General features: G+C 42.5%; 1 protein-coding gene across 7 annotated transcripts in view; it reads left to right on the forward strand.

The window, feature by feature from the left end:
• Positions 1–14,918, forward strand: part of samd11 (sterile alpha motif domain containing 11) — a 98,691-nt gene that overhangs the window by 17,470 nt on the left and 66,303 nt on the right. For all 7 annotated transcript variants that reach the window (XM_036988163.2, XM_036988165.2, XM_036988164.2 and 4 more), the window contains exon 4: positions 12,098–12,207. In XM_036988163.2, coding sequence (XP_036844058.2) covers positions 12,098–12,207 — 110 coding nt within the window. The remainder of the gene's footprint in view (positions 1–12,097; positions 12,208–14,918) is intronic.

Raw genomic sequence — 14,918 nt, forward strand, 5'->3', positions numbered from 1 at the left:
TGTGCTGTTGCACTAGTTTCTCAGCATTTGGAATAATCTCAATAATCTCATACATAATAGGGAAATAAAAGTCACAGCTATTCTTTTTAAAAATTCTTTATTTTATGTTTAATTTCATAATATAGGCGGTAGGGATTAGTAGTAGCATTGTTGTTTTTAGTATTGTTTAGTATTGGTGCCAGGTGTCAGTTGGATAATGTTGATGGTTATAGGCATCTGGCTACAATATTTGTGTAATGAAATTGACATCGGATACCTTGTTTTACAAATGACTGTTTACTGTGTACAAGGAAATCTTGATGTGTTTGCATTAGGTGAAATAAGATTTGAAGAGCTGGGAATGGAACAAAAATGGTCTATTTTTGGATGCAACTGTTTCAATCTCAAAGTGACAGTTAATACGTTGTTGTGAACGTGGATCAAAGACCAACAAGGAACTTTTCAAAGCTGAAATGTTCCTTAGATGTGGGTGAGGGAGTAGTTATGAGCCTAATATTGGCTAATGGAGGATGGTGTTTGGCGGTTCAATTAGATTTGGGGTGTAATCGCACACTCACTGTAGGCCACTCACTCAAATGCACACACGTGCACACCCACTCGCTCATCCGAACAAACACACACGCACGCACGCACACACACACACACACACACACACACACACACACACACACACACACACACACACACACACACACACAGTCATGTTTTTGGGGAAGTCACCCCATTAAGATGAACCAAATGAGCGTGTAGTGGGGTAATATTTTATACATACACATATTATATACACTTCACCTGCAACCCATAATAAGACTATGCAGTTAATGAAGTCCATTAAATTCATTATCTGACTCCATAAAAATGATTTAGCAATATGCAAGAGACTATAGCTGAGCTACAGTAATAGAAAAGGACAAGCAAGAACTAAGAATTGTCTATATCAAAAGCAAATAATTAATTAACATTGTAAAATGAATGGATTCACATACATTCCAGTCATTTAGCAGATCTACTTATGCAGAGCAAATAGGGTGAAGTGCCCAAGGGCACATCGATAGATGTTTCACCTAGTCGGAATGGGAATTCAAACCAGCAACGCTTTCGGTTACTGGCCCAACACTCTTAACTGCTAGGCTACCTGCCTCCCCGTACAATACAAAAGCTTAAATTACAAAGCATTACAAGGCATTATTCTAGGCCTGATCAGAGAGGAAGAGAGAGGTCATAGCCTGAAGAGAGGTCATGCTCCAATTTTTCCTTTAGGAGGAGAGTGAGAAAGAAAGAGACACAGTATATGTGACCGACCGGCTCGATCCGGTCTTATGTAGCAACATGTGTTTTTTACACTGGATAAAAGTAGACTCAGAGCTAGAAAAGTTTATGTCATACACGTCAGTTCAGGAACAAGGGGAAAGTAATTCTGCTTTGAAAGTTGATAAACTTGTAACCCCACATTTGTAAAAATGGCCCTTGAATGTTTTGGTACACCAACTGGGAGAGCTCTTCTTTGTCTACACCCATTCAGATTCATTCACACCCTCTAAAGCCTGAGCCCCACCCATCTCTTTAAGGATTCACATGTGAGGCCATGTGCTAAACAGAGTAAGGTAGTGTAGTAAACAACGAAAGATTTCAATGCTGAAAGGGGTGAAAGTAGTAGGCCCAGCCACATCTAGCTAAGTGGATGGGTCACTATTGTCTAGACATGTACACATGTTCATGAAATACAATAGATTGTAATCACCCACAGACACACCCGGCTAACATGATGGGTCAGGTAATCATCTGGTATTTTCGACATGTAGTTAGCTAAACAATGAACCTAATGGTGTTTTTAGGACAACTGGGATCTTGGATTTTTTTTTGATCAAATCATGACGTCAGTGATCTTCAGGTCGGAAAGTCGGGTCTCTAGAAAGAGGTCTGACTTCCCGAGTTGGAATTCCGAGTTGGAGGACCGTTCAAAACTATTTTTCCCCGTCGGAGCTCGTTTTCTTGAACGCACTGAAGTCTGAGATTTCTGAGTTCCCGGTTCTAAGTTCAGTTGTTTTGAATGCGGCAATAGTCCCAACCCATACTACTAACAATTCAAAATGATTGTCATAGCTAGCCACCATCCATGTTAGCTAGCGAGCCAGCGAACTAATGTTAGCTAGCTCGCTAACAGTATGCTTTCATTTGCAATGAAAATAACTTTCTGACATAATTAGAAACTTATAATATCTGAAAATGAAGTTAGCTAGACTTTCTTACCCGTATACATGGATGAACGCTTCTCTCTCTCTGTCACGAATGCCATGGTTGCCCTTAGTTTGAAGATGTAATCCGGAGACAGGTGTTTTATACAACAGCCTTCGGTGTGTTCTCTTTTCTAGACTTCCTCATGGCACGATCATCCTCCAGAAGTGACGAACAGCAGCAACACTTTTGCAGTTCTTCATGATATCTTAAAAAAAAGCAGAGGTAGAAAGGATTATCCACACATACTGAGCAGCTCATGTTATAGACAGAAGCATGCTACATGGCATGACAATCTGAACTCATCTCTCGGCATGTCCAGCCCATCCATTATCTCAGATAATAATGGCTAGCGGGAAGCTTCCTGTCTTTTTCTGTGGCTAAACCAACTACGCTCTTAATTTAACAATTTCATTTGTGTTTACAGATGGCATACAAATTGGAATTAAGGTTCTAAAAAACATATTTTGAAAAAAATTAATTACGTTCAAATGCCTTTCCTGTGAAGTAGTGGCGTGCAATATATGCCTATTTTCCTGAAAAGGCTCACATATCTCACCACCACAGGTGAGGTGACATACTCCACTATTGTGTGTGCTATGCTAGTCAAATAGAATCAAAGGAATTGGGAATAAAAACCTCCCCAAACCCTGTTTTTAACTTTTATCCACGTAAATTGTTTTTTTTTGTGCATGCAAATATGAGGAACACAAAGTGATTTGTATCTTTTGTTGTCAGCCAAGCTTGTCAGAAATGTTAATAGTATCTGCTCGTTGACTTCCTCAGTGAAACTCATTTTAACGCTCACTGCATGAGAAGCGACTTGTGCAATCTCATTGAAGGAGAGGATGTTGCTGTTGCTGCCTTCTCGAGACTGGTGTGTGACATGGAGGACAGCACAGCAACTGTAAAGCTTTAAATGGATCCACTAACCTCATTAAAGAGGCTTATTTCCCCCACTGACACATGCGCCGCTCGCGTGTTAAGATGATAATGAATTTAAAGAACACTTATGACTAATATGTCAGGCTTTTACCCTTTAAAAGGCGGCGGACTCACTGGAGCCACAGCTCCGATCTGTCCCGGGCATCCTTCTCGGCCCTACTTTATTCCAAATGCAATGGGTCTGAGCGAAATGGATAATGGGATGTCTAATCAAGGAAATCTGATTTCTATTGACCACAGACCCAGTAAGTGAGTCGTAGAAGGGGTCTTAACAAATTGGATTTGGTCAATGGATGGTGAAAAATACAGGATGCTGTCCATACGTGTGAGTGTGTCTATTCTCTACCTCATGTTTTCTCTACCTCACACATCATCAGGATTCTCGCTAACATTGTGTCACATCGCACTTGGGTACATCCTGCAACATATTCCGTTGTGATAATTATGCTATGTTATTCTCATCTTGATGCAGAAAAATACCTGATTAAATTGAAAAACATTGCGGTATGGTCCACTTGTACATCAATTTAGGGTTTCATCAGGAGTTTGCTGTTTTTGTGACCTCAACTCCCTTGCCAAGTTGCATCGTCAAGGTTAAAAGAATATTAAAGTGAAATACCTTCGACCTATAGACCATTTAACGTTCATTCATATTTTCCTTTCAAAATTCTAAAAATATTTGAAACAATCAGATATTGACCTAGCACTTTTTAAATGGTTTGGATGTTACCGCGTGGACGTGCTATAACACAGAGGAATAGGATCTTGGATCAGGCTAAGGTACTGTGGCTACGTAGTAACAGGATTTCCTAGTTGTCAGAAAGGTCTTCGGAGGTGTTGTCATCCTTGAAGAGGACTTGTCAAGTTCATTAGAGAGCTCTATATCTTTTAACCGGATTAATGTTAATGGCCATCGGCTTTACAGGTGATTAGTTCAGTAGGCCCACCAGAACAGTGCGGAGAACTGCGCATCGTTCCTGCTGAGTAAGCAAAGAGTGCCCAAGCCACTTAAGAACCCGGGAAAACCCCCTGAGGCTTGATTGAACCAGGGCAGAGAACCGGGGGAACCCACTCAATGATTAATGGTCCAACCCGGCGCATCTGGAACAAAGGTTAAATGTCTTGGATGCGTGGGGTAGTCCCTCTCTCCCTTAACTCAAACTGCAGAGACACAACCAGGGAATAGAGAGGAGACTCGATCCTGATCAGAAAACAAATACCATAGAAACAGAAGCTTCCAATACAGCGAGACAAAGGTGTTTGATGATTAGTCAGATATTCAATCGTTTTTTTGTTCTTGCATGGAGTGGCTTGCAAGTGTATTGAGACAATCGGTATTCAAATTCGTCACTAAATATTTGACGGTGGTAGCTTAGTTGTCTTATACCCAAGGGAAAACAAAGCCTACCTGAGTATTGTTTGAGTTGGACGTCGTGTAGATAACAAGGTTTTGACTCCAAAATGCTGAGGGAGAGGGTTAACTAAATTCCACCTGCTGACGTTGGGCTTTTAGGTGGCACCCTCTGGAGAAAAAAAGCCACACAACACATACGTCTATAGCCCTGGAAATCTCACTAAGTCGTGCGTTTATATAATGTTTTTCTATTTCATATACACAACGATACAGTTATTCCTATTTCAAAAGCAAAAATGTTTCCCCCATTTCTTATTGAAGGGAAAAGAGCAGTATTATTTGTGTAGTATAAATGTCTAAGGAGATTACATGGGAGGAAATGGGAGGAGGGAGGCTGTCATGAGGGTGGTGGTGGCAGGCCCTTCCGCAGGGGGACAAAGAGAGAGAGGTAACTGTACAAAGCTGCCATACCCATTTCCACTAGGCATAGCCTTCCGCGAACTGCCGGATGCTAACATAGCCACCACAACATTGCGCTGTGACTCTGTGTAGGTGGAACTAGTTCCTGCAAGGTGTCCAGGCCCTCTCTGGATAGCAGAGCTAATTTTTCATGTGCAAGGTGCTAGAGGTTGAACCTCTACTAGCATAACGATACCTGACAAGGCTGGTATGTACTGAAGTGGAATTTATTCACTGCGTAAATTAGAATTTTGTCTTATGTCATTTTTTAGTATTGTAGAAAGAGAAAATTTAATTGTTGTGGATTGATTTATGTAGATGCAACAATAATGCTCGCTGAGGGATAAACCTCAGATCCGCAAAGATAAAGTTTGTTGGAGGTAGCATTCCATAAAACCAGTAGGTAAGAATGAAAGATGTGTGTTTACAGTTGTGTAGTGGGGGAATTGGTAGACATAGGTATGAGCCCTATACTCAGTTGTTGCATTGTCTTAGAATTGTCCAGACAGTTTTCTTAAGTTTCATTTTTTAGTCCATGAATATAGGTTGGCCTGTGTCTGCTCCTCTCCTTATAGACAGCAATTTGCTCCTAAAACAAAAGCTATGAATATTGTAATAGTACTGTATTGTTCATGCTGACATTGAATCGCGTATGACATACGTACAGCTAACAACTGCTTGGGGTTAACCTTTTTCTTACTCCTTTGAAGTTTTCCTCTTATGGTGTTCTTGGTGAATTGTGTCTAAGGTTAAAGCCAGCAAGGCGACAGAAGAATTCCTGAAAAGGGCTTTCACCGAAAGCACTAATTAGTGAACATAAAGTTTTTTTCAAGCTTCCTGAAGAAAGGCTGAAGACTTATTTGCTCCTGTCACACCGCTTCTCCATGGCAACAGGGTTCCAACAATCCAATGACAGATTAGGAGGTGTTTGTAGCAAGAACAGAGTTTTCCCTGTCTCTCCATTTAATCATATAGAGGGTAGTACCTTAAACAGGGGGCTGTTCAAAAACGCTGTTTGATCATGTACTATAGGAAACCTACTCTTGTGCTTTTTTGGGGGGTTTAAGTCCTAAAGAATCTTGTTCTGTTTTGAATCTATGTCCCTGTTTTGAAGAATTGTTTAATTGAATCCCAAATTATCATGGTCATTGGACTCATACATTTACTTTGTAAAACGTAGTGTCGCCTCTGCACAAAGCGACAACTCGGTCTATAGTTAACATTAGATAATAGATCATAATCAAAACAACATCTGATATCACATAGGACCTTTGGGAGAATATTGGTTTTGATCAATGATTCAACATACATCTACTTCAATAAACATTGAGATTAGATTCAGGCACCATTTTCTGGCTCAGTTTAACCTAGGTAGAAAACCACACCAAGCCTCCACATTGGCAGACTCTTTTATTTCATTGTACTTTCCTCTCTCTCTGCAGCCTTATCGACCCCACATCAGCTTCTGTAAGGAACAACAGGGAAAGCCCAAGAGATATCCTGGCCTGTTGTTATTTATTTATGTATCTATTTCTGGGTTTATTTATGACTCCCGCTTCTTGCTCTGCCACAGTTGCAGGCTGTCTTTCCATCCAAATGTGAGCGCTATACAAACACAAGTCTTTGTCTGAAAACAAAACATACTCTTTGTCGAAATCCATGTTTCTGCATTAAGCCTAAGTTTCGTTTTTTTCTCTCTCAAGAAAACATCTTATTTAAATTCGGAGAATGAGGATAATTCAGCAGTGGTTTTTAAAGCGGTCTCCCTTTGTATTGGCATGAGCCTATATCACATGGTAATATTTAAGAGTGAGTCAGGGCTGTGGATCACCTGCAGTTGCAGGTTGGAGCTGGCTGTGTGGTCTGTTTGTTGTCTTGAGGTTGGAGGAGGAGGGAGGGCGCTGCAGTAGCAGCATACCTGCAGGCACCAGCTGTTCCAAGCAGGCTGTCTTCTCTCCGGGTGTGTCCCAAATGTCACCCTATTCCCTATAGAGTGCACTACATTTGACTAAAGTGCTCTAGTAGTGCACTGCAGTATATAGGGAATAGGGTGCTATTTTGAATGCAAGCTGCCTCTCTCTACACCTGCGTGACAACTCCTCTGCCCCACCATGGCAGCTGTGCGCGTTCCCCTTCCACCCCCACCCCCACCCCCCCAATACCCCTGTCTGTCAATGCGGTCTCAGTCGTGGTGTCAGACATGGCATCGGGGTGCCCAGACTGCCAACCCGTGCCAGCCAGTGCCAGCTCACACTATGCCCTCCAGCTTTGTCACCTCGGCTCCTCTTTGACAATGTCACAGCGTGGCACCGTGGGGGTCACCCTCCGCTATTCTGGTCCCATGCCAGGAGAAGATGCTTTTCATGGCATTTGGAGAGTGTCAGTAGTGTCTCCTGTAGTAATGTCAGAGCAGCAGCTGCCATCTCCCTTTGGAGGAAGTTCCAGTAGCTTTCCCATTGAGCCTTTTCTATGGGAGCCATTTTCTGTTTGGGTCCTGCTGTAGTTCATGAGTTTTATAACAGTTTATGAGTTATTATTAATGCTTATGGTTAGCGTTATAATATGTTATAATTCATTATAAAGGATGTTAGAGAGCATTATACGTACTAGGTTTCCATCCAACCTTTTTATTCAATTGAATTACATCGGATAAAAAATGTCATGACAGGCCTGATAGAAACAGAACATTTTTAAGTAAACTTTCCAAATGTTGACAAAACTAAATATGCTAGACAAGCACAACACATATTTTGTGTTGGTAAAATGAATTATGCAAGTGTAACAGTATAGCTTCCATCCCTTTCCTCGCCCCGAACCAGGGACCCTCTGCACACATCGACAACTGACACCCACGAAACATCGCTACCCTTCGCACCACAAAAACCACGGGGAACAACTACTTTAAGGTCTCAGAGCGAGTGACGTCACCGATTGAAACGCTGTTAGGTCACACCACCGCTAACTAGCTAGCCATTTCACATCCGTTACACGAGAAAATGTCTGTGGAATTTTTTTATGTGCAAATATTGATATAATAACCATCATACTGAAGTAAACTTGGAGACACACGATGGCATTGTGTGGTCCTCCCACTACGACTAATCGAGAAATCGAGAAAGCAGTTTATTAGGCAACAGATAAATGATGATGAACTTCAGTGTGGTGAAAGTCCATGGTGATGAGCTTGATGCTCCTTTCCAATAAATATCGGGGGTCTTATTCTGGTGACGTGATAATTGATGCTCGGCTGCCTGTTGACAAATAAAAATAATCTTTCCCTTTTGTCCATAATAATAATCTCATCATGTAGGCTTTTGGTGCGCTCTAGCCAACTGCGCGCAGATAGTGCTGTTGGCTAGAACACACATGCCACTACCAGAGTGGGCACACTCGCTATATGAAGCAACAACAAAAAAGTTGAAAATGCAATGGAAACTTTTTTTATTCAGTATATTTGAATTTAACTGCAAAATGTATTTTTATGTGCAATACATCATCATGCACATCCTTTTATCCGCAAGAAGTTCATTTGATGGAAACACATCTCTGGTGGGAAAATGCTCATATTGTTTTTATGCAGATTTGGGAATATCCAAATGAAAATCTGATGGAAACCTAGCTGGTTTAAACTCACAACAATATTCTCTAAAAGTTCTCTAAAAGTATTCATCTTTGATGAGTAGATTTCGAAGCTCATTGGATTAAATGGATCCAGTTTCTGATTCTCTCTGATTCTCAAACAGGAAGCAATGAAAATAACCTCCTTTCTATGCTGCTTATGAATACATGTAGTGTCCATAGTAATCCATGTCAAAGTTACCTTGCATTAGGGCCTGGCTATTACAGTAGTAGCATCTGGGTCATGCTGTCTGTCTGTTGGTCTGTCTGTCTGTCTGTCCTGTGGGCTGGACCAACTGAAGATGATTAGGGGGGTATTGAGCAGTTTAAGGATGAGCCGAGGATGAGATGATTGTCTCCAGTGTGCGGCCTGGGTGATAATACCGCAGCTCATGTCCTTCTTAGCTGCACCCCCCCCCCCCAAATTCATGAGGGAGAGCTGAGTCAGGAGGCTAGTTCTTAACCCCCCCTCGCCCAGCCACATCTCCCCATGTTCATCCCTTATAGCCCTAGGCACAGATTATGACCTTGACCTGGCCACTCGTGTGGGCAGGGGGAGGGGCTGTCCCTCTTTAGCTAACCACAATGGACAGAGCAGGAAAAGTGTGCTAATTACCAGTGCTAACGATGCCCTTGCTTGTCACGGCTTAGCGCCGCTACTTTGCCACGGGATAATAACCCCGTAGCCTCAGTGAGAAGTTCAGTGTGACATTATCACGATCACTTTGAGTGATAGGGAGCAGGTGGGGCTTTAGTTGCTAGCGGTTATGGGATCTCAATTTTGGATGAGTGCGGACCTGAGTTGCATGGCTAATCTGAGTTGGCCAGCAGTCTGACTATGAACCTTATGAAAGTAGACCTCTGAATTGAGTGGAATAAAGACATCAAAAAATAAAATGTTATATTCTTTACAACTTGTAAGTATTTTGATTTAGGTCTAGGCTTTAGTCAGACTAGTGTCACCGAAAGTGTGACGTCCCGGCACAACAAAAGCATCCTCGCTTGCTTAGAAACCAGACAGGATGTTATATCTGCGTTTGGTTTTGTTTTGAGTTTGACTCAGTGACTCCCGTTAACTGAGAAGCGACTGGTAACCCAACGTGGTCAGAATCAGACAAAATAAATTCCCCCGCATCTGTTCTGTACAATTTGGATAACAGCTCGGAGCACGACAGGCTGGCATTACCGAGCCGGAGCCTATAATCATTGTGCTGTAAAAAGGCAGAATCCAGCCGCCGCAAACCATGTGGCCTCCTCGGAGTGCTGACCAATCAGAACCATCCCCAGCCACTCTGCCTCGTTACCATGACACCCTCCGCTGTCTCTTCCTGGTTAGCAATAATGTTCCATGGCTCCTGTTTTCATGTTAGACAAAGTTATACTGTAACTAGAATCTTCACTGAACTTGATTTGGACATATTCAGTTGGACTTGATGCTCCAGATGTAAGGAAACAGGGGAACACGATTTAATTGAATGAGATGTATCTGTATCTGATTTATCTGTGTTTTGTATTTTCTACAATAAAGTAGACACTTGAGGCCGTCACTCTTGAACAACCAATTCAACATTTAGTGAACCAAAATGTTTGCCCATCGTCATATAGCGACAGAGAAATTTGTCTGGGATATTCCCTCAAATGCTAAGCGCCTATTTTCCATCATTATGCTTTTTTAATGCGATCAGAGCGCTAATCAGATTGAGTGGAAGTACCTCCATGACACACTTATGTCCATGTCTGCTGCTGCTGGGTTAGAGGGAGCTGGTGGGGAATTTGGCAGCCCCAACCACTAAAACCCTCCTCTGGTTTGGTCTCGACAAGAGGCTAGGGCAGTGATGTCACTGTGGGAGAGAGAGGGCGGTTAGTTTCCTTTCAAATACTTTCAGCAAAATTCAGTTCAAAATTAGCAAACTGGCACATTTACCGAAATGTGTCTAAATGTGCATCGTCCCTGTAACCTAATAAGTTTCACTGAGTTCTGGAGTGCCCGATGGGCAGGTTTTGCACTTTTGGGACTGTGTTATTGGTTCCATTGCACCAGGCAAGCTCAGTCGAATGCAGCTAAAGTATTTGAAGTAAACAAAATACTATTTGAACTGTCTGGCCTTTAGCGAATCAGACTGACTGAGGCTCAGTATTCCAGTTGGCCTTCTGCAGTTTACTTTACTTGAATGTTTTAAACAATGAGGTACATACATAAATACAATCCCTGTAGTGTATCTAGACAGAGACTACAAACTGGTCTCTTCTCCCGTGTGAATTTGGGGGAACACTAATCAAATTTTAAGCTCTTAAGCGACTTAGTTGAGTTCTGAATGTGTTGAATAAAGTATCTTACTGTGAGGTTCAAGATGAGTAGGGATGAGACCAAAAAGTGCTTGGTGCTTAGGAGTCTGTCATTGGGGTGTCATACATACAGTGCATTCGGGAAGTATTCAGACCCCTTGACTTTATCCACATTTTGTTACGTTAGTGCTTGTATTATGTATTCAATATTTTTCCCCCTCATCAATCTCCACACAATACACCATAATGACAAAGCAAAAACATGGTTTTTAGAAATGTTGCCAAAAATCTGAAATAACAGATTTACATATTTATTCAGACCCTTTACTGAGACCTTTTAGATGTTTGATCGGGTTCAAGTCTGGGCTCTGGCTGGGCCACTCAAGGACATTCAGAGACTTTTCCCAAAGCCACTACTGCGCTGTCTTGGCTGTGTGCTTAGGGTTGTTGTCCTGTTGGAAGGTTAACCTCCGCCCCAGTCTGAGGTCCTGAGCGCTATGGAGCAGGTTTTCATCAAGGATCTCTCTGTGCTTTGCGCCGTTCATCTTTCCCTCGATACTGACTGGTCTCCCAGTTTTTTAAAATCCATTTTAGAAATAAGCTGTAATGTAACACACAGGTTGATTAGCTACTCATGAAGTCTGTTTCAATTCCAATTGCTACAGTATACAGAAATACAGTGGGTAGATGAGAGGTTCTTGGTCAGTACAGGTGTGTGTGTGTGTGTGTGTGTGTGTGTGTGTGTGTGTGTGTGTGTGTGTGTGTGTGTGTGTGTGTGTGTGTGTGTGTGTGTGTGTGTGTGTGTGTGTGTTTGTGTGTGTGTGTGCGCGCGCGTGTGTGTGTGTGTGTGTGTGCCAGAGCGTGTATATGTGTGCGCACACAGCTGTATGTGGTGATGGATGGATTTGTGTGGTCTTTCGTATGCCGTAGATCAGACTCTCCAAGTGTGTTGTGAGTGACGAGGTAGAATGGAGCTGTTTTGAGTTGTTATGTGACATATTTAATTAACTGTAGCTGTAGCTGTGTGCTGTTGTGTTGTGCCATGTTATGGTACATTGTGTCTTTCCCTGTTGGAGTTTTTTTTTTTTTTTTTGCTTTTTGCTATGTTGTGTTACTATGTGTGTGTGCGCCTTGTTGTGTTTTAATGTGTCATGTAAAGCAATATGTGTTAATAACCCCCTGACTCTGTCTGTGTTTCAGTCGTGACAGTGACCTCTCTACGATCATCTCCAACCTCCACCATACCAGACAGCACGGCATGCCCGAGAGCCAGCCCGCCACCGACCTCAGCACCAACACAGGACACACAGGTAGGATACATGTGTGTTTGTCTATTTTTCTCTCTCCGTATTCCTTATATTTGTAATGAGGTTACGTATTCTCCTATTAGCATGAGTAATTAATCACTATTATACATTAGTCCCTTAATTTTCTGTAATTTGTTTGATTGGGGAACTTACTATAAGCTTATTACTGATTCCTGAAGGTGGCTCTCAAGTCAATTACTAAATGTAATTTTTGTTGCCTTTTCTATTGCACTCCAGGTTTTTCCTTAACCCCCTGTTTTAAATAACCACTAAATAAATAGCTTTGTTTGCCATTAATCCAGTTTCATGGGCATAAAGGAACCATGGTGTGTGTTAAGCTAAGAGCCTTCTAACAGCTTACAGCCCCACTGTTAAACACCCCTAACACCAGACACTGTTTCATTAGTTTTAGTTGTTCCGAATCCGATTGTTTTAGTCTGAAATTAGGCTGTTTTAGTCCGGTGTTAGACTGAATGTTGGATATGTATGCTTTCAGATAGATACTTGTATAATATTTATTATATAGAGTGACTTGGTATTTAGATACTCTAGCTGTTGGGTGTTGTATTGCGTCTTTTCTGTTTTTTTGTCCTTACATATCATGCTTTTTGCATATGTGTGTTTAGGGTGTGTGTGTGTGTGTGTGTGTGTTTTCTATTCAGCAGACATACACTACTAATCATAGGGATTAGCCATGTCGGAAGTCCCCAAATGTTTTAGTAGTCAGAGGTGTCTGGAAGGGCCTTGTTGTACTGCAAGGACATACTGTCCTTTTAAACTGGCAATTATATATTTTTTTTATCCCAAACTATGTCAAATGTTGGTTAGGTGGGGACCTGCTGGTTTGTGGGTTAATAATAGGCTTAGATCAGCTGAGTTTTGGTTTATACAGTTTGTCACAAGAAAGATCACAAGGCTGGAGGTGAGTCACAGATTACAAAGGAAGTGGTAAAACGGTGTTACATTTGTAAAGGGTGGCAGGTAACTTATTGATTAAGAGCGTTGGGCCAGTAACCGAGACGTTGCTGGGCTGAATCTCTGAGCCGGCAAGGTGAAACATCTGCTGTTCTGCTCTTGAGCAAGGCAGTTAACCTCCAACAACATCTGCTGTTCTGCTCTTGAGCAAGGCAGTTAACCTCCAACAACATCTGCTGTTCTGCTCTTGAGCAAGGCAGTTAACCTCCAACAACATCTGCTGTTCTACTCTTGAGCAAGGCAGTTAACCTCCAACAACATCTGCTGTTCTGCTCTTGAGCAAGGCAGTTAACCTCCAACAACATCTGCTGTTCTGCTCTTGAGCAAGGCAGTTAACCTCCAACAACATCTGCTGTTCTGCTCTTGAGCAAGGCAGTTAACCTCCAACAACATATGCTGTTCTGCTCTTGAGCAAGGCAGTTAACCTCCAACAACATCTGCTGTTCTGCTCTTGAGCAAGGCAGTTAACCTCCAACAACATCTGCTGTTCTGCTCTTGAGCAAGGCAGTTAACCTCCAACAACATCTGCTGTTCTGCTCTTGAGCAAGGCAGTTAACCTCCAACAACAACTGCTCCCTGGGTGCCTTGGACGTCAACTAAGGCAGCCCCCCGCACCTCTCTGATTCAGAGGTGTTGGGTTAAATGCGGAAGACACATGTTGGTTAAATGCATTAAGTTGTGCAACTGACTAGGTATCCCCTTTACCTTAGTGTCAAATGTCCTTTATAAAGGTCGTCTTAAAAGGGAAGTTCAGGATTCTACAACTTGAGGTTAGATGGTTCCTCACTCTGAAAGTAGTCTATGGGTCAGGAGAAACTGTAACCCATGGTTTGGTTTCCTTTAAAACAGCCAATACAAACTTATCAAGAGTTACCAACAAAGTTGACCAACCCTCAGATTTAACCCATAAAGTACCCTTACCATGGTCAAGTAGTACAGTATTCAGAGAGCAGATCCTTATCCCCTGTGGACGGTCTGTTCCTCTTCATCCCATTAGTCAGAGGGTCATACATGTAGCATAATCATCCCACAAATCCAACACCTCGTCCTCTACACTCTCTGAGCTCATCCCTCTAGTAGCTTAATTGCCCATACAGTTTGCTAATACAAAGGGATGAGGGGTGGAGGTGTGGAGGGACGAGGGCATGGAGGGGTGTCTGCCTATCCTTCCTCATTTGCGTGGGACACGGGGGTGTTATAGTCCCAGACACCCAGTGTTTTTAGACCCCAGTTTGGGACGAATTTCCCAAAAAGACATGTCTAATCGGCTGCTAAGCTTAATGTGGAAATCAGCTCGTGAATGGTAATCTTAATGGAGAAAGACACAAAGGGATGGGTAGTGGGGATATGAGGGGGGAGGGAGGGAGATTTGAGCGCGGTGAGGCCTGCGCCGGAGGGGGCCTGGGCCTAAAATCTGTCAGTTTGAGCATTACAGGGAGATTTAACAGGGTGGCTAAGCGGCTCGATCTGTGTCTGTAAACAAGTCCAATCCCATCAGCCACTGGCTCACATTCTGTCTGTCGGTGAAATTAGAGAGAGACACACTCACATACACAGTAGTGCATGTTCATACACACACACACACACACACACACACATGGGGATGTGTGCTCATACACACACACGAACACACACACACACATACTTCCACAAACAAGTACACACACAAACACATAAACACACACGCACACAAACGCAAACACTGGGACACATGGAGGTAATAGGACAGAGAATGAACA

The sequence above is a fragment of the Oncorhynchus mykiss genome, chromosome 9, assembly GCF_057628025.1.
Source record: "Oncorhynchus mykiss isolate SJ-2025 chromosome 9, ASM5762802v1, whole genome shotgun sequence".
Lineage (NCBI taxonomy): Eukaryota > Metazoa > Chordata > Actinopteri > Salmoniformes > Salmonidae > Oncorhynchus > Oncorhynchus mykiss.